The sequence below is a fragment of the Schistocerca gregaria genome, chromosome 5 (assembly GCF_023897955.1).
Source record: "Schistocerca gregaria isolate iqSchGreg1 chromosome 5, iqSchGreg1.2, whole genome shotgun sequence".
Lineage (NCBI taxonomy): Eukaryota > Metazoa > Arthropoda > Insecta > Orthoptera > Acrididae > Schistocerca > Schistocerca gregaria.
In genome coordinates, this window is record NC_064924.1 from 347,725,373 (window position 1) to 347,751,845 (window position 26,473).

Genomic DNA, 26,473 nt, shown 5'->3' on the forward strand with positions numbered 1-26,473 from the left:
TATCCTACCCCATTAGAAGTCAAGCCACCTGTGAAAGCAGCCATTTATATATAGCAGCTCTGTTGCATTAATTGCACAGATTTTTATATTGGTATGACAATCAAACAGCTGTCCACCAGAACTAACTGCCAAATTGTGGCCAAGTGCAAAGTGCGTAGACAACTTTGTGGCACAACATGCAGCTGAGCATAATGTGCTTGGTTTGAATGGCTCCTTCACTACCCTAGTCATCTGGATCCTCCCGTCTACCACCAGCTTCTCTGAACTGCGGAAATAAGAGTTATCCTTTAAACACATCTCCACTCCAGACATTATCCCGGCCTCAACCTACAATAAACTACTGTCCCCACACCCTCCACCCAACAGTTTCCACCCCCTTTTGTCCTGTCACCCCCTCCCTAGTCTCATCCCCTCACTGTCTTTGTATGCCATCTTCTCCAAATGCACCGCCCACATCTCCCCTTCCTCACTCCTCTCCTTTTTTTGCTCCCCATTCCCCACTTCCAGGCCCATGACTTCCTGACACTGTGCCAGTTGGCAGTCTAGTTTCTAAGCTCCATCAGATAGTACTCTTCTCTCCCTTCACCTATACCCTGCTATCCCTTCCCCTTTCCCACCCTCACCAGAGTGCTGCTTCCACTCTGTCACAGCTGCAGTTGCTGGAGACAGTGTTGTGTGTGTGGGGGGGGGGAGGTTCATTTTTTGAAAAAGGCTTTGGCCGAAAGCTGATGCAAAAGTGTCTTTTCTGATTAAGTTGCTCCTGAAAGTTTTTTCATAGGCAACTCTAGCTGATTAAGTAGATACATGGATATAGTAGCAACAACTTAATGTCAGTGCACTCTTAGATACTGAGCTTACCAAATCAACAAAAATATTTGTTTACTGTTTATGTTCAATTTTCATTCTCTGACACATGAGCCAGAAAAGAGAATAAAGAGACTAGAAATACAAAATGCGCTTTCTGTCACAATCTGTTCCATTTCCTCCATATAATTCCTTCTCAATGGAAATCTGGTGCTTCACACTTAAGTTTGTCTACCTATACTCTTACAGACAATTAAAAAAAATTGTTGTGATATTCAGTTTGCATCAGTAGCTTCCGAAGATTCTTCTATATCAAATGTTATGCACATAATTTCTACAATGAAGCTCTAACTTGTAAACCACAGACAAAAACAAATGTTAGTAAGAAACAATATACCTTAAATACTGAGGCATAAACTTGAATAGTTCCAAATCTTACCCTCGAGACCACACTTCACATTTCAAGCTATGACGTTTAAATATCCTCTGACATGCACGAACATTCCGTTGTATTGTCAGTGGAAATGTTTGGTTGTACTGAGGATTGTTTGTGTCTTTTACTACTGCAGTTTTATCCTTTTGTGGATATTCCTAATAAAAAGAGGACACCAAATTCAGTTCATTATAACACAACATCCACTCATTACAAATGTAAGATTAATATTTAAACATATATGATTTACACAAGTTTTCACATAATATATATTATTGTATACAGTTTATAAGACTAGTACATAAACGTTGTAGAAAAGTAAACAGTAATGAAAACATAGTTTCATTCCCACCAAGAAAGAGGTCTTAAATGGGACAGTAAATTTTAAACTGGGAATGGATAGAGAAAGACACACACTGTGTAATTTTCTAAGATACTGTTTCAACATTTGCCCTCACCGAATTTGGGCAACGATACAAATTTGCGCAACGATGAAAAATCTAAAGCTGGATGCCCAGAGGCATACTTTAAACCTACTTCCCTGTTTACAAGATGTTGTCTCACTAAATATTGTTGTTGTTGTTGTTGTGGTCTTCAGTCCTGAGACTGGTTTGATGCAGCTCTCCATGCTACTCTATCCTGTGCAAGTTTCTTCATCTCCCAGTACCTCCTGCAACCTACATTCTTCTGAATGTGCTTAGTGTATTCATCTCTTGGTCTCCCTCTACGATTTTTACCCTCCATGCTGCCCTCTAATGCTAAATTTGTGATCCCTTGATGCCTCAGAACATGTCCTACCAACCGGTCCCTTCTTCTCGTCAAGTTGTGCCACAAACTCCTCCCCAATTCTATTCAATACCTCCTCATTAGTTATGCGATCTACCCATCTAATCTTCAGCATTCTTCTGTAGTAGGACATTTCGAAAGCTTCTATTCTCTTATTGTCCAAACTATTTATCGTCCATGTTTCACTTCCATACATGGCTACACTCCATACAAATACTTTCAGAAACGACTTCCTGACACTTAAATCTATACTCGATGTTAACAAATTTCTCTTCTTCAGAAACGCTTTCCTTGCCATTGCCAGTCTACATTTTATATCCTCTCTACTTCGACCATCATCAGTTATTTTACTTCCTAAATAGCAAAACTCCTTTACTACTTTAAGTGTCTCATTTCCTAATCTAATTCCCTCAGCATCACCCGATTTAATTTGACTACATTCCATTATCGTCGTTTTGCTTTTGTTAATGTTCATCTTATATCCTCCTTTCAAGACACTGTCCATTCCGTTCAACTGCTCTTCCAAGTCCTTTGCCGTCTCTGACAGAATTACAATGTCATCGGCGAAACTCAAAGTTTTTATTTCTTCTCCATTGATTTTAATACCTACTCCGTATTTTTCTTTTGTTTCTTTCACTGCTTGCTCAATATACAGATTGAATAACATTGGAGAAAGGCTACAACCCTGTCTCACTCCCTTTCCAACCACTGCTTCCCTTTCATGCCCCTCGACTCTTGTAACTGCCATCTGGTTTCTGTACAAATTGTAAATAGCCTTTTGCTCCCTGTATTTTACCCCAGCCACCTTTAGAATTTGAAAGAGAGTTATCCAGTCAACATTGTCAAAAGCTTTCTCCAAGTCTACAAATGCTAGAAACGTAGGTTTGCCTTTCCTTAATCTTTCTTCTAAGATAAGTCATAAGGTCAGTATTGCCTCATGTGTTCCAATATTTCTATGGAATCCAAACTGAACCTCCCCCGAGGTCGGCTTCTACCAGTTTTTCCATTAGTCTGTAAGGAATTCGCGTTCAGCTGTGACTTATTAAAGTGATAGTTCAGTAATTTTCACATCTGTCAACACCTGATTTCTTTGGGACTGGAATTATTATATTCTTCTTGAAGTCTGAGGGTATTTTGCCTGTCTCATACATCTGGCTCACCATATGGTAGAGTTTTGTCAGGACTGGCTCTCCCAAGGTCGTCAGTAGTTCTAATGGAATGTTGTCTACTCCTTGGGCCTTGTTTTGGCTCAGGTCTTTCAGTGCTCTGTCAAACTCTTCACGCAGTGTCGTATCTCCCATTTCATCTTCATCTACATTATCTTCCATTTCTATAATATTGTCCTGAAGTACATCGCCCTTGTATAGACCCTCTATATACTCCTTCCACTTTCCTGCTTTCCCTTCTTTGCTTAGAACTGGGTTTTCATTTGAGCTCTTGATATTCATACAAGTGGCTCACTTTTCTCCAAAGGTCTCTTTAATTTTCCTGTAGGCAGTATCTATCTTACCCCTCTAGTGAGATAAGCCTCTACATCCTTACATTTGTCCTCTAGCCATCCCTGCCTTAGCCATTTTGCACTTCCTGTCGATATCATTTTTGAGATGTTTGTATTCCTTTTTGCCTGCTTCATTTACTGCATTCTTATATTTTCTCCTTTCATCAATTAAATTTAATATTTCTTCTGTTACCCAAGGATTTCTACTAGCCCTCATCTTTTTACCTACTCGATCCTCTGCTGCCTTCACTACTTCATCCCTCAGTGCTACCCATTCTTCTTCCACTGTACTTCTTTCCCCCACTGCTGTCAATTGTTCCCTTATGCTCTCCCTGAAACTCTGCACAACCTCTGGTTTAGTCAGTTTATCCAGGTTCCATCTCCTTAAATTCCCACCTTTTTGCAGTTTCCTCAATTTTAATCTGCAGTTCATAACCAATAGATTGTGGTCAGAGTCTACATCTGCCCCTGGAAATGTCTTACAATTTAAAACCTGGTTCCTAAATCTCTGTCTTACCATTATATAATCTATCTGATACCTTTTAATATCTCCGGGATTCTTCCATGTATACAACCTTCTTTTATGATTCTTGAAACAAGTGTGCAAAATTCTATCACACGGCTTCCTCTTTCATTTCTTAGCCCCAATCCATATTCACCAACTATGTTTCCTTCTCTCCCTTTTCCTACACTCGAATTCCAGTCACCCATGACTATTAAATTTTCGTCTCCCCTTTATCTGAATAATTTCTTTTATCTCATCATACATTTCATCAATTTCTTCGTCATCTGCTGTAGTAGGCATGGACTTCGTGTCTATCTTTGCCACAATAATGTGATCACTATGCTGTTTGTAGTAGCTTACCCACACTCCTATTTTCCTATTCATTATTGAACCTACTCCTGCATTACTCCTATTTGATTTTGTGTTTATAACTCTGCAGTCACCTGACCAGAAGTCTTGTTCCTCCTGCCACAGAACTTCACTAATTCCCACTATATCTAACTTTAACCTATCCATTTCCCTCTTTAAATTTTCTAACCTACCTGCTCGATTAAGGGATCTGACATTCCACGCTGCGATCCGTAGAATGCCAGTTTTCTTTCTCCTGATAACAGTATATAAATATATGTGAAGCATTTAGCTTTGTAGAAATACTGGGTTTCCGACATAGACCAGTTCACCTCACATACTGGTTAATCATCTCTAGTCGAATTTCCTGTGGAGTGGCAATGCTGTCTCAAAATGTTGGCTGTACTGCATTTTATCGGAAAGTTGAGTGCAGCTATTTTATCGGAAAGTTGAGTGCAGCTGTTTGTCAGTTGTTGTGAGAGGCTTTTATTGTTGAGTTGTTACAGAAATGGGGTAGCACAATGAATTGATATCGTGGAGTGTTACATAACAACAGGCTCCATCAAGGAATGTAAAGAAATGTTTCAAGGCAAGTACCCTGGTAAGAAAATCCCCACAACTAGCACTATTCAAGATCTTTACAAGAAATGGAGGGCTGTAGGATCCATTTATAATGTACACAGGAATAGGTGACTGACAGAGGGAACCCCTGGAACTGAAGACAGAATTTGGAAGGACATTACAAGATGTCCTAGCAAATCGGTAAGGAGATTATCACATAAAGTTGGTGTATCTTGTACATTATACAGTAAAGATATGAAATTAAAAGCCTATTGTGTGGGTGTGGTGCAAGAGTTAAAATTTTAGGATCAAGAAAAGAGAGTTAATTACTGTAAATGGCTGTTGACATCAATTGCTACCAGTTACTGGGACCCCTTGCTTTAATTCATGTTCAAATGAGGCCTGGTTTCATTTGTTAGGTTATATAAACTGAAAGAATTGCACATACTTGTTCCAACCCACATATTTACCATGAAGAACCTATTCACTCAGAGAAGATGTGTATTTTTGGCTCCATATTTTCCATTACACACCTTAAACAATACCAGATTTCTCGAGATCTTTGACTCTTTCTATGCACAATTAATAGTTGCAGAAAAGCTGTTTGCAGTACTCCAACAGGATGGAATAACCGCTCACACATCCAACCAACATATGGCCCACATCACCAACATTTTCCTTGAAGACATACATTTCAACAGAGGTCTCAGGCCCGAAAGGTCCATGGAATTAAAACTGTGAGATTTTTTATTTATGGAGCAATCTAGAAAGCAAATTGTTTGCTGAAAATACTCACACAGAACATTACTAGCGAAATTAACAACCTCATGACCGCAGAATTACAGTGTGTTGCTGGTAACATCGTCACACGAAATCAGCAATGCCTGGATGCCCATAGCCACAACTTCCAGCATCTCATTTAAACACAGGGTGTATACGACCCGGGACAACTGGGAGAGCTGGGAAAAACCGGGAATTTTTTTCATCTGGGAAAAACCAGGGAACTTTTTGAGAATTCCAGAAATTTTTTTAGATTTCTGGAAATTTTTCATTGTTTTAGTTTTCAGTTAAATTTTTGTGACTGACTGGTAAGAACCAGTACTCTAACAAAGAATATTACTGTACCTCGCTACTGCAGAATAATACTGCAGCAAAAAAGTTATAAAGGAAATGCACCATATACAACAACAAAACACAGTGCTCATGCAAGCGTCTGCTAACAGCAAAATGTGTCAAAGGCTTTAGGAAGACTATGCAATGCTTCATAACAACAAATTGCCTCTGATGAGTGTGACGTCACAACTGTTTACATTAGACTCATTTGAGTGGTTGCGAGCGAGCTTATGCGCATGTGCAATTTAGTCGCGTATGAGTAGTATCACAGTCTAACAGACTGTGGTAGTACCTTCTCCCACTTCTGGCTACAGAAGTGTGACAGTAAGCAAAAGCAGCAAGCAGCCAGATGTTATCCGGAAAAATTTCACACTGGTGTGCCTAAGTCGTCAGATTCATGTATGCGCAACAGGCCCAGAACTAGAGGGCAGGAGCAAGCCGGGGTATCTACCCCGGGTGTTTCGGGGAAGGTGGGGGGGGGGGGGGGGGGGGGACAAATTCATATTATTGAGGAAAAAGATCTTGTTTCATAAAGCACCTAGCATCCAGTGTACGTTGGCCTATCGATTACTCATATGATTTTGAAAACGCATCCCTGTTGAACAAATTGTAAGTTGATTTCTGAATGAATCATAAGTTGATTTTTGAATGCGTGCATAGAGTACGTGATGTCTCTGGCAGAGGGACTCCCTGTCTCATCTAGAAGTAAACTTACCTGCAGACAAAAGCGGACGGGTCTATACAAGCTGAGCAGAATAAAGCCGAACGGGAGAATACCAATCGCTGTTTATGTGGTTGACTGGGTTTGCAAATGATCAGCGTTGTTATAATTACTAGCAAAAGCTATAGATTCAGACTACCATAGTGGAAATAAACGGCTAACAGGAATATGTAATGTCTTCTCCATGATCCAAGAGAATGAAATTTTGACAGAAAATTTTTGGCCAGACCGCTACACTACGAAGGGCCAGTTATACAGTCCCCGGCCAGCAGCCACTGAAGTTCTATTCTGGGAACAGCGCGGAAAACACATTGTACGAACAGGCAATAACGCCTAACTGGAGAATAAATGGGGGATACTAAACCGGTGATTGTGGCAGGGTTAGTGAAGTTAACCAGAGAACAAGTTTTGAAACTGGCAGGAATAGTTACAGAATTAGTTATGACAAGATTGTTTGTTAGACAGAGGAAGGAGAAGAAACGGGGACTCACACAAATTACAGAAGAATATGACGATTCCAAATTTATATAAAAATTTCATACTACTACTCTTCCATCTCATGCTTCAGAAGCTAGAGAGTATGAATGAAACGTGGAACTATTACCTAACATAAAACTTTTTGCTTTTAGTAGGCTTAATAGGCATATGATATTGGTACTTCGTGAATTATAGTCTGTTGTGTTATACAAATGACGATTTGAGGCAAAACAGTCACATTTATTTGGTGTGTGTAACAATTGTTGCAATATTAGGCAGGCTTATTTCATTTGGTCTAGCAGAGAGTGACAAAATACACATAATCAGATTGGAAAACCCCACCAGTCTTGGGTACTATTTGAATTAACAGCTTTTCTAGTATTAGATAACGACATTTCATTTTTTCATGTAGCAAAACGTTCACGAACTTTGATGAGGTAATGATTCTTTCTCAGAAAGGGAAGTATGCCACATAAATCTGTGGCAAGATTAGAGAGGAAAAAAAAAAAAAGCTAGGACTTACAGATTGAAGAAATGTGTACTGTCTTGCTTGTCTCTTGTCTTTACTCATTTTATGTATCCTATATTTAATTTTATGTCACACAAAACAGCAAGTTATTAGATAATAGGCAGTAAAAAGTGCAAATTTTCTGAAGAGTTCTTGTTCTCTCGATTACAAATAATCCCATTCACTATTAATTTCAAGATTTTTTTAAAGTGGGGCAGGCTGTCAAACCGACCGACTGGGAGCAGGAGAGGCACCACAGGAGATTTTAATTTCCACTGGACTGAATATAGTCTGATGGCACCCATTACAATTACACGTTTGAATTCCACAGAGCAAAATACAGAGGCGTGCGATGGAAGAATGCTGTTTGAAGAGGCGTGGCACTACACTTCGGCACACTTAGACCAAATAATGCGTCTTACGTTCCCTCAAACATGTATGTTTTATGTATCTGACTCTTCAGAAAAATTTGAGCTACAAAGTGAAGATATTTTTGAAAAATCCATTTTTTGAATTTTTTGCGTCCTACCTCAAACGTTCGAGGGAGGGGGAGCGCCACTATCTAATACTGCCACAGTTCGGAGATAAGTTTGGAAATAACGTAGATCCAGAGCTGATGCACAGAGCAGTCCGAGTTGTAATGGGGAAGGTGGTAGTCTCCACATGGCCTGTGTTTACGTTAAGTGGTTTTGCTGTTTCCTCTTCGTTTGTTGCTCTCACATCAAATGAAAATAAAATGAATTTATGTAGCCGGGAGCATGCAAGTGAATTAAAACACATTCACATAATTATTAAAGGGTCTCCCCTGCATCGTCCCCTACGCTCCTCTGAGTATGGGACCTCATCATCATCAAAATATGTTATTAGTTTCAGATTTTATTTTGTTTCCACCTTTCTGACAGTTAAGCGTTAATCGCCTTGCAGAACAATGAAGTAATTTTTTATTGGGTTTTTAAAGAAATTTGACTTTTATTAATCTTTTCCGCTGAGGAAGGCAGTCAATTTATTTGAAACGAAGTGTTTAATTCCACACTATTGGCTAGTTTCAACTGTTCGCTGTATTTCAAGTTCACGTTTTCATCTTCTAGCAAGTATGGCATTATGCAATAATAAAGAACCAAACATGAGATAATACAGTACTGGTACTCAAAGAAAATTTACATCTGAATATGGACATACAAATGTGCACTTTAAGCCAAATTACGCATTTTAGTATGGTCCACAAAATTCCCATGCTCTTGGAGTATCCTATAATATCTTGTTTCTTTTATGACATAATGTAAGATGTTTTAATGTTTTGGACGTACAAACATACAGGCTTCCTACACCATCGTGACTGCGCAAGTGCGGCGACGCTCTGGCACCAACTGAAGCAAATATATTTCTAACAGGTCGAGGGAAAATATTCCGAATGGTTGTTTGAGAAGCATTACTTTCAAAGTAAATTTCCTTTTACCAAAAATGAACGCTGTGCACGTTTGACTCTCATTCATAAAAAAAATCTTTGAGGGCGACCATTTAGAATATTTTCAAGCCCAGAAGATCAGACATTTATGTCGTTAAAAATTTTACTAGCACATTTGTGCTATGTATCTTAAAGCGTAACACGCGCAAAAAATATCAACACTATGTGTGAAAGCTTAGTTTCCCTTGCAGCTTATTAATCTTACAGACCAATGTTACACATCTACATCTACATCGTTGCTCTGCAATTCACACTTAAGTGGCAAGCAGAAGCAAGACTATGTATATTAAGTTAAACCATCGCTTTTTCCTACTTGTGTGTTCGCACTACTTAACAGTGATGTTGCTATTGGCTGACTACATCACGTGTCCTATGCTCTGAATATCCTCTGTCATTGGCTGGCAAGATTGCTTGACATGAGCTGCGACCGGCTTAAAAAAGCGCATCGCCCCATTGAAAGAACTGTTAAGTTTTACAGTTCCAAGGAAGAGTATAGTGTTACTTAACACAGAAAGAGTGTATTTTCATCTGGGAAAAAGTGTATTTTTAACCGGGAATTGTTTTTCCTCGTCCATGTATACACCCTGAAACAGGTACCTACTTGATTTTTTATGTTACTATTATCTATTCTTTTGTTAGTTAGTTCGCTGTTACTTGAAACTCGGCCATGAGACATATCAGTTTTATGTGGGACCTCCTGTAGTACCCATAATCATAGACAGTCAAAATTCTCCATACAGTAATAGTCTACCGATGCATGTCAAACTGGAACTACAATAATTATTTTAATGTCTTGATTTTTACATTACAGGTTCTAATCAGGGCTGTGTTTGAGATTCACAGAAATTGGTGAATTTGCAAAGTGGAGACAGAAGGAGAATAAACAGGACAATATAAAAAATGCCTGACAGCCTATGACCCAGTGTTAACACATGCTGTGGCTAATACAAGAATCAATATGCAACACTGACCCATTGCAGTTAACATTTTAAGCAATTCTGCAATCCATGGGCTACTGTGGTTGAAGCTTTTAAGCATGTGTGTCCACAGGTGTATAAATCAGTGTGGTTTTGCAGCTGTAAACCACCTGTTTGTACAAGTATCAAAGGCCTAAAGTTTTGTTTTCTTGAACTAATTGTCTGTAACATACATTGTTTGAAGTGACAGATAATAAAAAGAGTGGGAAGACTGCAAAATTTACTGAATGGATTACACAAGGATATTATGAAGATTTCTGAAATCTCAAAAATGCAGAAACTTGCCTCTGTGATGACTTTGTGGATGCTTAACTTCCAACTGTGTTATGTGGCAGTGCAAAATCTGAAACTGCAGACAATGATGATGAAATTCAGTTGATCATTAGCACTCACAGACAATACGAGTTGAGTGTGTGTGTGTGTGTGTGTGTGTGTGTGTGTGTGTGTGTGTGTGTGTGTGAGAGAGAGAGAGAGATCTCTGGAGAACTTTTTAGTCTTTTGACTTCGTGCTTTCTACACATCTGTCTGCTTCTCTCAGAAATTCTTCTATCTGGTAAGTTATCTGAAAGAAATACATGAGTTTTACCGGGTAATGGAAGTGTGACTGCAGTGAATTGGTTACAGTTTTGTAACTGTTCTAACTCTCCGCATGCTACACGAAGATTTCTACATCAGATTTAAATCTTAAGTGTTCTCTAACATGGTAGTCACGGCGGCAGCAAAGAGTGTTTTAATATACATGTCGAATCCAATTTTGAATTACTGGAGCTAAGAAGTTCCCAAAAAAATATTAACAGTGTTTGTTCCTCTCATCAAACGCTCCTCTAGGAGCTTTTGAAGTTAGACAAAGAATTTTCTGTGACAGTTAAGAAATACGGTAAAAAAAACTGCTGAGAAATGTGTGAAAGTTGTTTCTTTAACCATGGCAAGGAAATACAAAAGTCCTGAACTTAACCCACGTACTATGCTTTGTGTAACATGCCACTAAGCCATTTTATAGTGTACCTTATGCAACTTGCCAGAGATGGATGAATGTAAAGTTGAAGATGCAGAACACATACCAGATCCCTCTACAACCCATAAGAAAGTTTAACAAAAGTTGTAAATTACTTGAAATTTCACCATTTGACGTTATCAAAGGAACAGAATACATCTGATCCAAGTCTTGTCGCTTAGCATTAAAATTCCAGGAAACAGCAACAGAAGTGCTACATGTTCCAGTGGAAAAGGTGTCTGAAGGACATGGTAGTGCTGATGCACAGATGTAATATAGTTTAACGCAAAACTTCTGGAGAAATTTAGCAGAAGTTGTGATAAAGAAATACAGCAAATACTTACCTTACACCAACTTCATTTTTAATGTCAATCTCCTGGATCTACAGAGAGCTGAGAACAATGCCAACCCAGACCCTGAACAGCCACAGTTGCCATGTGGGTCTAGTTGGACTCTGCGGTCACTCATGGAGCATGAGGAGGATGTGATTGCATCAATCTATGACATAGGCCTATTGATAGCAAACAAAACTGCGACAATATGACAGTGCTGAGAAAACCCTTGTCGAACTGTGGTTTCCAATCGAAGCAGATGATTGATTGGAGACCATTCCTCCCAAAAGCCGCATTGGTAAGGATATAATAGGCCCACGATTCAAGGAACTGGCTGATAACTGTCAAGGGACAACGGGTCCTTCTCAGACTTAAGGTCTGGAGGGAGAGCAGGCTTCTGTGAGGTCTGGAACCAAGAGAGACCATGTAAATTTTAGATGTACAGACTTCATGCCCTGTGGCCAAGTTGTGCCTGCCAGTGATGGGCTCCCTCCTGGGATCAGTCCTCCTTGCATCTCTCAAGCACCAAAGAACACTTCTTTAGATGGGAAGGGGCAGTGACACCCGGAGGGGAGGGCATGGGAACTGCAGGGGAGTGGAAGAGCAGAGGGAGACAGGACTGGAAGAACGAAGAGGGTAAAGGACGTTACAGACACAAAAAGTACAAGTCTTTGAAACAGCATGAAGTCAGCCATTTTTCTGATGAGCCTCAGTGTAAGATAAATGATCAAGGGACTTATACTCTTGTATCTTCTTTCCCTTCTTATAAGCTGGGCAATCTGGTAAATGTGGAGATTGACAGTTGTTACAATTAACGAACACACGTGGCACAACACAGGGGCTCTTCTTATAGGTGTTCACATTTACCGCGTAGAGGGTCTGCCGTACATCGTGAAGACATATTCCTGAAATGCAAGCACCGAAAGCACCTCATGGGTGGTGGGACGTATGGCTTTGCATCACACTGCTCTTGCTCGTTAGTTTATTCTGAAATTTTTCCTTTGTTGTGAACATTTTCAATAACTGCTGTGTATTCTTTCTTGTTTTCTTCAATGACTTTCTCTTCTTTCATGTCTTCAAGGGCAGAAGCTGCTATTTGTGTGCTGTCTATGTTCTTAAAAAACAAATTCCCAAGAAAACGAATCACAGAAAGGTTAGATGATTATCAGGTGAGCCATTGAAAATTGCAGCAGGAAGAAAATCAGTAAAATTTGAGGGGAATAGAACAACAATGCCTGAATTAAATGCAGAGTTTCAAAAATTATCTAGAAGAGATAAGAAAACCTTCTTAAATGAATAATGCAAAGAAGTACAAGAGAATAACAGAATGGGGAAGACAAGGGATCTGGGCAAAATTTTAGACATCAAAGGAAAATTCGAAGTGTAACTCAGAATAGTAAATGATAAAATTGAGAAGATCTAATAGATGCATACGACATTACGGAAAAATGGGTGGAATATGTCGAAAATTAGTATAAGAAAGCAAAGTGCAGGCGAGGTTAATGTGATCTTAGAACCAGTGCCAGAGATTTAAGAAACTGAGGTCAAATGGGCCCTAAGAAATATTGTTAAAAGAAGGCTTAGTAGACATCATGGAATTCCTGCAGAATTGTTGACAGTCATCACAGAGAATGCAGTGGAAGTGTTGCATTCTGTATGTCAGCAAACATAGAGAACCCAGGAGCAGCTAAAATCCTGAAAAAGTTCTGTATTCTTCCTGACTCCAAATAAGGTAATTTCTAAAGAGTGTTTCAATCACAGAACAATCACACTTATCTCACATACTAGCAAAGTCAAGCTTAAAATTTCATGAAACAGACTTTGCCAGTTTACAGGCTGAGAGCTACCTGAAGAACAAGCTGAATTTCTAAAGGAAGAGGAATCAGAGATCAAATTGCCAACATCCAATGTATTAGGGAGAAAGCAAGAGAATTCCAGATAGATTTTAATGTCTGCTTTATTGACCACACTACAGCCTTTGACTGTGTCCTCCACATTAAATTATGGGAAGTACTAAAAAGCACTGGAGTACCATATCATCTTATTTACCACAAAACTAAGCTAAAACGAGAACCCTATATGGTGCAACTAATCGGGTCAAGGTTCAGAATGACTGCATCAAGATTGTACAGTGTCACTTTATTTATTCAAAATTTATGCCGAGCATACTGTGAGCAATGCTGGGTTAGATGAAGAAGAAATCAGAATTAAAATAGGTGGGATAAATGTAAATTTCTTAGATACGCAGATAATACCATCCTGATGGCAGATGGAGAAGAAGTGTTCATGAACCCCTCACTAAAGGAGATGCATGATGCAAAAAACTGCACAGTCTGGACTAAAGCTTACTGTAAACAAAACAAAAATTATGGCAAAGATGCCTATCGCTTCATGTCACGTTGGTGGAGAACAATGTAAGTTTTTTTTATGTTAGAATACATCAATTCACAAATTTCAGGTGATGTAACTGCAGTCATGAAATCAAGAGACATTTCTTACTTGGTAGGAAGACAATGTCCAAACTTCACAATGGTCTAAGAACTAGAGACGTAACTTTAACAACAAAGATATGTATAGCAAGGACTATGTCTTTCCATTTGTGGTGTATGAAAGAGATCTGGGTCATATGAAAGGCAGAATGTCACAGAATAGTCTCCATTCAATTGAAGGCAACTCCTTACTGTTCCATGGAATGCTAAGAAAACAAATAGGTTGGTATTACAACAAATAAAGCCAGATGTCTCCTCGGAGTGTCTGATGTTGAAACAAAAACTGGCCTACTTTGGGAACATCACAAGAAGACACAATTTGCTGGAAAAGAGATCTCAATGCTGCGGAAGATTGAAAGTACAAGGACAAGAGGGCAACTAAGGATGAGATGGACTGATGGCATCAGAGAAGTAATGGATTCCAATCCCTAAAGTCTTTGGGACACAAGTAGGACAGAAGAAATTGGCATCCTTTAATTCAAGGGGTCACAGGGAATTGAAATTGACTAAATAATTAGGGGGGGGGGAGGGGGAGAGAGAGAGAGAGAGAGAGAGAGAGAGAGAGAGAGAGAGAGAGAGAGAGAGAGAGAGAGAGAGGGGGGGGGGGGGATATTCTTAAAACAACATTTTCTTCTCTATGGTTAGTCATTTTGCAGTTAGGACAGGGTTTGACAGATCTCAGTTCACATTCTTGAATTTTATTTTTATTTCTCAAGTAACACTCCTAAGCTCTGTGACAATTTTTCTTGCATACAGAACAGTGTTCTCTCTTCTTAAGCTTCTTGCATTCTCTTGCAAAATATCCATGTCCACCACAGCTGTTAAAGATTCAATCCTTTCATTTACTTTTGTTAAAATAAACACCAAAAGCAGTACTATCTTCTAGCTTATTACATTTCAGTTGCACCTCTTCTTTTACGTAGTTTTCTCACTATATGGTGATGGATCCAATGCTGGAGAAAAGCATTTGCATTCATCTGGCAAAAGAGGAAATATTTGGAGTGGGAAAATAGTGTCCAACATCTTTTCTGACTGGAAGTGTTTCAGTTCAAATGTTATATTCTGTAGAGCACTTATTACCAGCCAGGTCTCTGGTTTTATTGTACTTGACACTATAAAATTCTTGAAGCAGCTGGTAAGTTCTTTAGAAAGCTTGTCTCCTGTGTATTGCTTTAAGTTTATCGCACATAACCTTGGATGTCTCACGACACAAACCATGTGGCTTTACCTTTTTGTCAGCTGTCCTCATTATACAATGTTTTCGATGTTTTGTCTTACTATCCTGTTGTCACCATTTCTTCTTTTTGCCCTTCTCTGTCACATTTTTCAAGTGATTCATTTCACCCACGGTCACACACCAATCTTGCAGTGTCCTTGAGCACTTGGGTATCACAAAATTCTTCATTATTGTGACTCATTTTTAAGTGTTTCTTTCTTCTTTTCAATGTTTCTTTGTTGATTTGCAATATTTTATGTCACTCATATCCAATTGTTTTCTTACTTGTTTTTAGTTGTAGGCCCATAATGTGCTGTGTTTTTATTCTTCTTTGTTCACTTTATTTGAATATTATAAAATACACACTGTTAAAACCACATGAAGTTTTATTAACTTGCATCTCGCTGTTTGCTCTAGTTGCCAACAGCAAACTTTTTTTTTTTTTTTTTTTTTTTTTTTTTAACTAATGTTATCAATTGTCCCGCAAAACAAAAAAAATTAAAAATGTGTGTGTACTACGTGTACATGTATGCATGAGTGCGCTCTCTCACCTATGTGTGTGCATACCATCTGGGTTTATCTGGGTGGGGCCAATATTTCTGTATTTATTATTCATATCTTTTTTTGTGACAGGCACAATTAAAAGGCACTTACATCAAGCTATCGGTCACAGCCTTCATCAGGAAAAGCGTGACACACTCCATACACACACAAGCAAGGGCACCTCACGCACACACGACTGCCAACTCCAGCCATCTCAGGCCTGGACTGGCATTCTGGCCTTTTAGTTGCGCCTGTTTGCAACTTGACATGACTTCTTTCCTACATTGTTGATAGTCCTACCTGGAGTTTCCATTGCCCCCTCCCCTTTTTGTCTGATAGAATATTTATAGTTATTCTATATGGTTACAAACTTAATGAAAATGTTAAAGTTACATGATTACTCACATTTGGATAAGGAAATTCAAATCTGACATATGTATCAACATCTTTTGGATTTGTAACATTGTAGTTGATACCTTGGACAATTGTTAACTCCAAATCATTGTCTCCAAGATCTGTACAGCATCTATGAAAACAGAAACACAATTATTAGTATGCCGTAAGATGTGCACATTCATTAGGTATTGGAATACAATTTGAACTTACTGCACAATGGAAAAGGTTTTATTTTCATAATGAAATTTGGGAATCGACTCATTCCGTTTATGTGCATAACGCACAGCATCTAGATCCTTTTTGGAGTGAACTGCCAACTGCTCAAATCTATTAGCACTTGCTATGTCACCTATAGCTTTGAAATGGTCTCTGGTAGTCAGACACATCTAAAAAAATAAGACATTTTATTTACAATTTGTCAGTAATTTTCTGGTTTCATACGGAAACAAACATTTATTTTAAAAATATGGGTATTTCACTACGATAATAAGGTTTACCATCTACAATATTTTTTGTTCAATATTCATCAGATTTTCATAAGTAATTTAGCAGCAGAGATTTGGTAATTAATAGCTTTGTTTGTACAGCTCTCTGGCACACTCACAGATGTATGATTTATCAGAAAAGCAGCCAATAAATATAAGGAGCATTCAAAGGAAAAGATATGAAACAACATTGTGGGTATGATTAAAGTCTTTTTTTAAAAGTAATCGCAGGAGGCCTGAGCACTATTTCAAAAGCCAAAAGATTCCCTGTTCCCAGAATTTCTGTGGCTGTGACAGAAGCCTGTCCTCCACTGCTCAAGCTGCCCCCACTTGATCTTTGCCATTACACTTTATGTGATCTGGAACAGATGTGAATGTGTGATATGATGACTAGAATCACTCCCTCTGTGAGCAACCCAAGCTAACTGCTCTTGATGGACCTGCATAGGCTAGGAATGTGTCTCACTACACCTCACTGTTTATTGTTTCCCATGCTAAAGGAACCTAACAAGTAGACCTCGGATGCCAGGGAGGTGACATGTGCACTATACTTGCGTCCCTACATGTCTCATTATGTTAACCCAAAGTGGCAAGTGCAAATTTCAAATCTGTTGGTTTTACGAAGTTTCACAGATTTTCATTTGAACGCTCCTTACAGTTTTCAAAATAAGGTATTATTTTTTAAACTGAGAAGTTCTCCACAGGAGCTGACAACCTTATAACTATGAAGCGTATATTTAATTATGGAAGTGATTTTTCCAATTACATAATTTATTTTAATACTTTATTTAGATATTGTCAATCCTCTGATTCTATTAAAAAATCTGTCAGAGGGTTGAAGTACTGTATAAACACATTGGACTTGACTTAAATTCACTGAACCCCCAAGCAATTTCAGTATGCAGAAACTAGTTAGTCCTGAATTCTGCCAACAACTACCTTCCGTTTTCTTGATGGTACCCCATTAGTGCACAAGAAAATGGTGAAGAGCTTCAGTGCAGCTTTTGCTGAGCACCTCAACTGGGCAGAAAATACTGTTGCCAAGTATTAGTAGACTGATCTGTGTCCTCTACAAGTCTTGGAACATATTTCCATAGGATATGAAAAGTTAACTTGTGCAACTAGGCTTTCTGCCTGACTACCAATACATGTCACATTATCACAATTGCTAATGAGGTCCCATCTTATATCCTAGTCGTAACCATCTATAAAATAAAAACATTCGCAAACTACTCTTTCACTGTTACTGTCTGCATCTGGAACAAGTAAGCATGCAAATTCAATGCCACACTGAATTTAAAGCACTTCATTCTGTCAACATCTTGAATTCTCCCTCCAAAAATTGAATGTATATGGCTGATTCTCTCTATCAGCAAGTCAAAAGAATGCCCACATATCCTTGTGCTACTTCCATTTCTCCACCAGTCATTCCCATACCCCCCCTCCTCCCTTCATTACTCTCTCTCTCTCTATGCTCTCCAATCCTTAAGTCCATTTCAGCCCATGTCCACAATTGAACTCGACCTGCCTGTAATTCATGTTTATTATTTTACTTTTCACAAAAGAATAGTTGGTACAGCATCTGCCCACAAAATGGCAAGGTCCAGGGTTGAAGTCCCAGTCAGGCACACAATTTTAATATGCTAAGAAGTTTCAAGTCAACACACATTCCTCTGTAGTGGGAAAATCCATTCTACACAATCCTCTATGCTGTGGCTAAGCCAATTCTCCTCAGTATCCTTTACCACAGGAGTGCAAGACCCACAAGGAATGCAGAAGAGCTTCAGAGAAGTTTGAAAGGTAGGAGAAAAGGTGCTGGCAGAAGTAAAGCTGTGAGGGCAGGTCATGAGTCACACTTGGATAGCTCAGTCAGTAGAGGGCTTGCTTACATAAGGCAAGGGTGGCAAGTTCAAGTCTTGGTCCGGCACAGGAAGTTTCGAACAAAAACTACTAATTTCTACGATAGTGATTACTGTTTCATCTCTTTATGCCATATTTTTTCAAAGTGTTGGACCCATATTTAGAAGTAAGACTTTTTCAAACATAATCTCTGGTAATCAAATGGTTCAAATGGCTCTGAGCACTGTGGGACTCAACTGCTGTGGTCATTAGTCCCCTAGAACTTAGAACTACTTAAACCTAACTAACCTAAGGACATCACACACATCCATGCCCGAGGCAGGATTCGAACCTGCGACCGTAGCAGTCGCACGGTTCCGGACTGCGCGCCTAGAACCGCGAGACCACCGCGGCCGGCCTCTGGTAATCCTTTGAGGACAGCTGCCAGACAGTAAGTACCTGAATAATGAAAACTGAAACATTATTTACTCAGAACATACCACCTGTTTTACTACACAAAAGAGTTACCTTCAAGCCCCAAGAGTAATCTGCCATTAATGTATGAACCACAATGGCAAAGACCAATGGACTCTTCAAATAGAAACAGTACAACTTACTAAGCATGTTATGCCAGTATGTGCAACCAACAAAATCTAATGCAGCGGGGCCTAAATCAACTGGACTCCAGAACTTCCATTAACAAGCCCACCAGTGGACAAAAGAGAACTGACCATTGGTAGGCTTGTTATTGGAAGTATTAAGCTTTTCACAACTGAATAGTTCGTAGAGCATTTGCTCGCAAAATGCCAATATTGCAGATTAAAGTCCTAGTCAGATGCACAGTTTTATTCTGCTAGGAAGTTCCATATCAGTGCACACTCCACTGCAGAGTGAAAATTTGATTCTGAAAATAGGCAATGTTGTCAAAATAAGAATGAAACTTATTCATGACAGTTACTGATAACTTGTCATTGGTTAGTATATATGTCTTTAGTGGCCCCTAACCATGCTAACTCAATGAGAACACGTGTACACTCTTAGCTGAGAGCCAAAATTAACTGCCAAAACAAGTAGACTTAATTTAAGCCTCCATTTAATCTATATAAAACAAACATAACATTGACAATGTTCTTTCCATACCAACCTTCGCTTGTTTCAATAAGTCTTCTTCCAGTTTATCAAATATATCTAAATCACTTCCAGGTATGCAGTCATCGGCATTGACAATATCAAAATCAGATTCCAACACAATTTTAGTAGCTGGTGGCACTGGGACCTACAATTTAAAGAAAGTAATTCTGATTAATAAAAGTAAAAGTAACAAAAACCGAGAACCAAGAAAGCAGAAATAGGACAACGGAAAGAACACATTGTTTAAAACATAAAATCACAGCTGATCGTGCAGTGAGGAAAAGAATGACAAGATACAAAAGGCAGCAGAAAAGAATGTTGCTGCTAAGCCTACTTAGCGAACACATGGCCAATATGTGAAGATGCAGTTGCTACGTAAAATGCCAAGTTTCTTCTTGCATAGAAATTGCATTAATTGGAGGCTACAATGGGAGCAATCTGAATTTTCCACAAGAGGATAGAAAGAAGCAGTTATCTGAAGTAAAATATTTACACTTGTAACACACATTTTGTGATATTTGGCATACCTTACTGCGAATACTGGTATGGATCGGAAAAATAAGAAAACACCGTTTCAAATACTAACAAAGAGATAAAGGAGCTGGCCAGTACTTAGCTCTGTACAGCCAATAGATAAACAAAACAGAACAGAAAATTTACATATCCTAGCTTTTGGAACTTTGTTCCTTTGTCAAGGAGGAGAGAGGGGAAAATAGGGGAAGAAGGGAAGGCGGATTCAGTTGCTCACAACCCTGGTTATGAAGCAACAGGGGAAAGGTAAACAGGGAGGGTAGCAAAGATGGAGGCATGGGTGTCAGAGGGAAGCCAAAGATATTCTACTGTAAGTACTGTGCCAGCTTCAAACCAAAGGGGATGCATACAGAAGTAAAGAGGTATATAGTACAAAGATAAACACAACTACGTAGGATGAAAAGATGTGCGAATGGCTAAAGACAAAAGGGAACGAGGAGAAGACTGAAGAGTAAATGGGAGTGAGGTTGGTTAATGTAGGTTCAGTCCAGAGAAATGACAGGATGAAAGGATGTGTTGGAGTGCAAGTTCTCATCTCCACAGTTCTGAGGGGCTGATGTTGGGTGGGAGAAGCCAAACGGCACGTACGGTGTAGAAGGTTCCTAGGTCCCTAGAATTTTGCTGGACGGCTTGCTCCGCTACTGGGTATTGGACATCTCCTAGGCAGACAGTTCGTCTGTCTCCGTTCATGCGCTCAGCCAGTTTAGTTGTCATCATACCAATGTAAAAGGCTGTGCAGTGCAGGCATGTGAGCTGATAAATGACAGTGTTGTTTCACATGTGGCCCTGCCTTGAATTGTGTATGTTTTACCAGTAGTGGTGCTGGATTAGGTGGTTGTGGGGGTATGCATGGGGCAGGTTTGCAGCAGGGTTAGTTACAGGGGTAGGAACTGCTGGGTAGACAAGGTGGTCTGGGAATATTGAAGGGTTTGACAAGGATGTTACGGAGGTTAGGGGGGTGAAGAAAGGCAACTCTAGGAGGTGTGGGGAGAATATTGTCAAGGGATGATCTCATTTCAGTGCTTGACCTGAGAAAGTCATATCCCTGGCGGAGTAATTTGTTGACGTATTCGAGGCCAGGATAATATTGGGTGACAAGGGGGATGCTTCTGTGTGGTCTGGGGGTAGGAACATGGTTGTTGGACAGGGAGGAATGTATTGCTCGGGAGATTTGTTTGTGGACAAGGTCTGCAGGACAGTTGCGGGAGAGGAAAGCACTCGTCATGGTTATTGGTGTAATCATTGAGGGATTCTTCACTGGAACAGACACATTTGCCACCAATACCTAGACTGTAGGGAAGGGAGCGTTTGATGTGGAATGGATGGCAGCTATCAAAGTGAAGGTACTGTTGTTTGTTTGTGGGTTTGATGTGGACAGAGGTGTGGATGTGAGCTTCAACATGATGAAGGTCAACATCCAGGAAGGTGGCTTGGGTTTTGGAGAATGACCAGGAGAAATTCGGATTCATGTCTGCTCATTTTTTATTGTTATAATTTATTATCTTAAACCTCATTTCCTGTTGATACCAGAATCTTCTTCATTATGTGCCAGAAGCACAAGTAAAATAATTGAAATGGCTAAAACCCTAAAATGCACAAAAAATATGTTTATGTTTCACAAGCAATGTGAACAGCTATGTATTCATTCAAACAAGGCTGACCTAATAAAATGAACAGTTTACTTTGAAAACTCACACACTCATTTTTTGTTTTACAGCAGGTCTCTCAATTTGTATCTTAGTTTCATGACTTTTCTGCATATACATCATTTTATTAAATATTTAGTGCGAAAGTTATTTGGGGGGGTGAAGAGAATGAAGATGAAGATGAAGAAGAAGAAGAAGAAGAAGAAACATCAGAAAATACGTTCTTTTGACTTACAGAGTCCATATCCACAGGCAATCCGCAATTTGTGGCTTCAATAAGTGGATCAAAGCCTTTAGCCAATCGTAGGTACTCCTTTGCCTGATTAATTTCCCCCTTCCGTTTTGCCTGCAAAGCAGCCTCTTTAAATTCCTTCTGCCTTGCCAACAACAAAGTTAATTGCTTCTCCTGCCGGGACTGTGGTGATTTGCGCACTGACGGAAAACAAGATGATAAATTAGTATCAGTAAGAAAAAAATAGCAAGTAATTATGCAAATATCCACAGTACTCTTTTACATGATTCCGAAATAGCTATAGAGACAAATACAATGTTAATATAGATCCAGAATGAAAGCAATTCATAGTATCTCACTACATGAAATGGAGATCTCAATGAAACAAAAAATAGCTTCATGTGCAATGAACTCTTTGTTTATTAATTTACCTACTTTTCATCTGGTTCACCAATGAGAAAATGTATAATTGTAATTAATATTAGAAGTATTCATTTTTCGTTGATGAATGGGATAAAAGATTCAATGCTGAGTCAGCAGTCTGATAATAAACAGACTTGCATAATAGGAAGACTAACACAACACTCCTAAATGTTGAAATGACAAGTGATTTTATTCTGAAATGCACAGCTGCATATTGCTCAAAGAGATTTCTTTTAAAGATATGTTAACTGATACATATTAATTTGAAAAAGGCTGATCTAATCAGTGGAACAGTGAATCATTATAAATCACTTACTGGGGGCATCGCAATATGCAGAGGTGTTGACTGTACCAAAGTGCTATGTAAGAAGAAAACTTCTCATGGGATTCTAAACAACTGTTGTGTTTGCATTTGGAAACAATAATATTGAATCTGTGACGTAAGCACTGTGTGGAAGTGCATGGATTCACAATTCAATAAATATTTCTATTTCGCCTGGCCTATACGCAAAGCCCAACCTTTGGTCTTTTACCCTTGGAAAAAACTTTTTTGGATGCGCGCAACATTGGGGAAAATACTGATAAGGTTTGCCCCATTTGTTTCAGTGCCAAATACGTGTATCGAAATTTTTTCACTTGTTATATGTTAAAAAGTGATGTTGACATAGCTGAGATAAAAACCACGAAGCACCTGTTAATAGAACTCTACATGCAGTAGGATGGCCAGCATACTTTTCAGCTTAATATAGTAAACATATTACTCTACATCATGCTAAGTGGCGAGTAAGAGTAACCTTCTGTCCAAGAATTAACACTAGTTTTCAGATTCCTGCAGTCTTAAATGTTGCTACTGACTCCACAAGAAATGGTCATTAAATGCAGTTGGAAAAAACCCGTAAAAATGTCACTTCCTACAAAGTTGCAAATCCATATTCACCAGTGCCGTGCCAGTTAGAAGGCCATCTCATTGAGGCAAGTAATGATGTAGATTAATAAGCAACTGATGACTTGTGATATTAGGTTTGCAGAATGTTTGCAGTTGCAAGAAGAGTGTTCGTAAGTTAGTAACACATGGTATGTATTGTAAGTCACAATGGAAGTAGGGTGAAAGAATACTGAAACAACTCCTTCTTCAAAAGGGTAATAACAAGGCAGTTGGAGGCAAATATTGGTGCAGTAAGTACAGAGTGAGACACTGCACATGAGATAAGTCACAAGAAGGTGGTGGTGCACCAGAGACTGTGTGCAAAACGGCATTGGAACTTCAGCCTCACACACTATGAGTAATTATTCTGACCATATGAGGGGGAGTCAAGTGGAAACTGAACACCTGCCACAAGGTGACTATGGAATGGTTCCATTCAAAAGTAATCACTGCACATGTTAAGACATTTATCCCACTGGGAAACAAGACAATCAATTCCTGTTCCGTAGAATACAGTCAGTCTCCAGGCACTGCCACCTTCATTCTCCGTAGCTCAGGTTCCTGGCTCAAAATTGTTTCCTTAATATCTCTACCCAGCTCACACCTTGTACCTGGGCATTCCTGTTTTGTGATGATCGATTCCTGCCATTTTTTGCCAGATGAATTCTCACCCCATCATGCAGGATATCCAGCTTAGTGAAGAGATAGAAACTTTGCTTTATTTTTAATGTTATGTCAAATTATAATTTTTATCATTCTCACTCCTTTCATTAAACAGTGGAAAATCCAGGATGGAATATAACAATGTCATGAAAAGAATAGCTGATACTAACCAAATACTGGAGATGCTGAGTCACAGAAAAGACTGTCAGACAGTGAGCTTTTGGCCAACAAGGCGTTTGTCAGAAATAGACAACATACACACCACAGTCCATGTGAGCCAACAAGGCCTTCATGACAGGCCTTGGCCAAAAGCTCACTTTCTGACAGTCTTTTCTGCATGCATGCACGCAAATGCAACTCACACACACAGTCTCCAGCTGCTGAAGTCAGTCTGGCTTCAGCAGCCATAGACTGTGGTGTGTGTGTTGTCTATTTCCAACAAACGCCTTGTTGACCAAAAGCTCACTTTCTGACAGTCTTTTCTGTTATGCATCTCCAGTATTTGGTTAGTATCAGCTATTTTTCTTGACATTGTTATATTCCATCCTAGATTTTCCACTGTTTAATGAAAGGAGTGATAATGATAAAAATTATAATTTGACATAACATTAAAAATAAAGCAAAGTTTCCATCTCTTTAATAAGCTGGATATCCTGCATGATGGGGTGAGAATTCATCTGGCAAAAAATGGCAGGAATCGGTCATCACAAAACAGGGATACCCATATACAAGGTGTGAGCTGGGTAGAGATATTAAGGAAACAATTTTGAGCCAGGCACCTGAGCTACAGATCATGAAGGTGACAGTGCACTGGAAACTACATGTAAAACACCAGGAGATCTCTGAGCTCACATACAGTGGTTAATTATTCTGGCTCATTACAGAGTCCATATCAGGTCAAGAGAGAGGATGTAGTACTGTCTAGCATAAATGAAAACAGTATACCACAGGCACATCCTGCTAATAATCTGCTTGAGCATAGCAAACCATGATGATGTTTATGTAAGGAGAACTTGATCCAAATGGAATCTCTATTACGGGTTCACCTAGAGCTCACTTATATTCAAGCTTAGTGGATTTCCTTCAGTAAAACTCGTAATAACATATCAAGAAATAATTCTGCCAGCTGGCCTTTTCTATTCCCAGTTGATACATAGTAAGGATACCAGGTTTCCATTATCTTTCATATAGATCTGACACTGGGACAAACTCACTGTCGCCGAAGACCTTAAACATACCATGACACAATCAAATATTAACTCCTTAATGCTAGAATAAATTTCTAGAAAAAAAAGTACACATCAAAAATTGTTGCACTTTAGGGGTACCCAAAACACTCACTTGTCAGCAGCATTGGTAGCTTCATGCAGAATCAGCACCTACTGGCATTGGCACTGGCACAATTATCTTTCTCAATTATTAACACAGTATTTGTATGGTGTGAATTTATGACATGCGGCATTAAGGAGTTAATATCATTGAACTAGCTCTAATATAATTTTTCTGGTTTTTAGTCAAGTTTGCTCTCCTGAAAATTACTGGTTAACTTCCTGCATCAAATTCAGAAAAAAATCCACGCTTTCAATGACTGCCTCCATTTCATCATCAGGGGCTAAGTCTGACTCTCATGAAACTGGTGAGGCTACATCTTTTATAATCATAGGATGAAATCCGATATGTTTGATTATGTCGTGATACGACATTCACAGAGCACATTTGTGCATCATGATGACATCACCACCACAGATTACATTTATGTGCTCCGTCCAGTGTTGCGTGCTGCACCATCTCTCACATCAGGCAATAAACTATGAGAAGTACTAAGGATGTAACAGTTCAGTCACATTAATGTGAGCACTGCATATTATCAACATCAATGTACAGAACCCACTAGCAATGGAGGGTGTATAAAGCACATTGGGGGGATGTGGAAAACAGCAGTCATTGTTGTAATGTGGAAAAGGAGCGGTTTACCTGATGCACGATCATTTACTTTCGGATCAACAGTGGTAACATTTCCGAAATGGGAAATGTTTGTGAACTGTTTGCGTGCTGCTGCAGTTAAGGTATACTGTACATAGCAAAATGGTGCTATACAAATCTGGCGCCAAGGCTACTGTGGTTCACTACTGGGCACAGATGACAGGTGTGAACAACGGCTGTGGAGAAATGTACGGGAAAACTGACGTACACCTGTTGAGCAGCTGACTGCCCAGATGAACCGAGGGCTACCAACAGTGTCTCCTCAATGACTGTTCAGCGAACGTAGCTGTGAATGGGCCTCAGCAGCAGGTGCCTGGTTCAAGCACCCATGCTGACTGCTGTTCACTGGCAACAAAGGCTAGAATTTGCAGACCAATGCAACTGGATGTCCATTGAGTGGTGACAGGTGGCCTTTTCAGCTGAATTAAGTCTTGTGCTCCATTCGACAG

General features: G+C 39.3%; 1 protein-coding gene across 2 annotated transcripts in view; it reads right to left on the bottom strand.

The window, feature by feature from the left end:
* The window catches only part of LOC126272356 (coiled-coil and C2 domain-containing protein 1-like), a 97,593-nt gene that overhangs the window by 13,238 nt on the left and 57,882 nt on the right, over positions 1 to 26,473 (bottom strand). For both annotated transcript variants that reach the window (XM_049975163.1, XM_049975164.1), the window contains exons 10-14: positions 22,034 to 22,230; positions 19,635 to 19,766; positions 16,377 to 16,552; positions 16,176 to 16,296; positions 1,244 to 1,395 (exon numbers count right to left, since the gene is read on the bottom strand). In XM_049975163.1, coding sequence (XP_049831120.1) covers positions 1,244 to 1,395; positions 16,176 to 16,296; positions 16,377 to 16,552; positions 19,635 to 19,766; positions 22,034 to 22,230 — 778 coding nt within the window. The remainder of the gene's footprint in view (positions 1 to 1,243; positions 1,396 to 16,175; positions 16,297 to 16,376; positions 16,553 to 19,634; positions 19,767 to 22,033; positions 22,231 to 26,473) is intronic.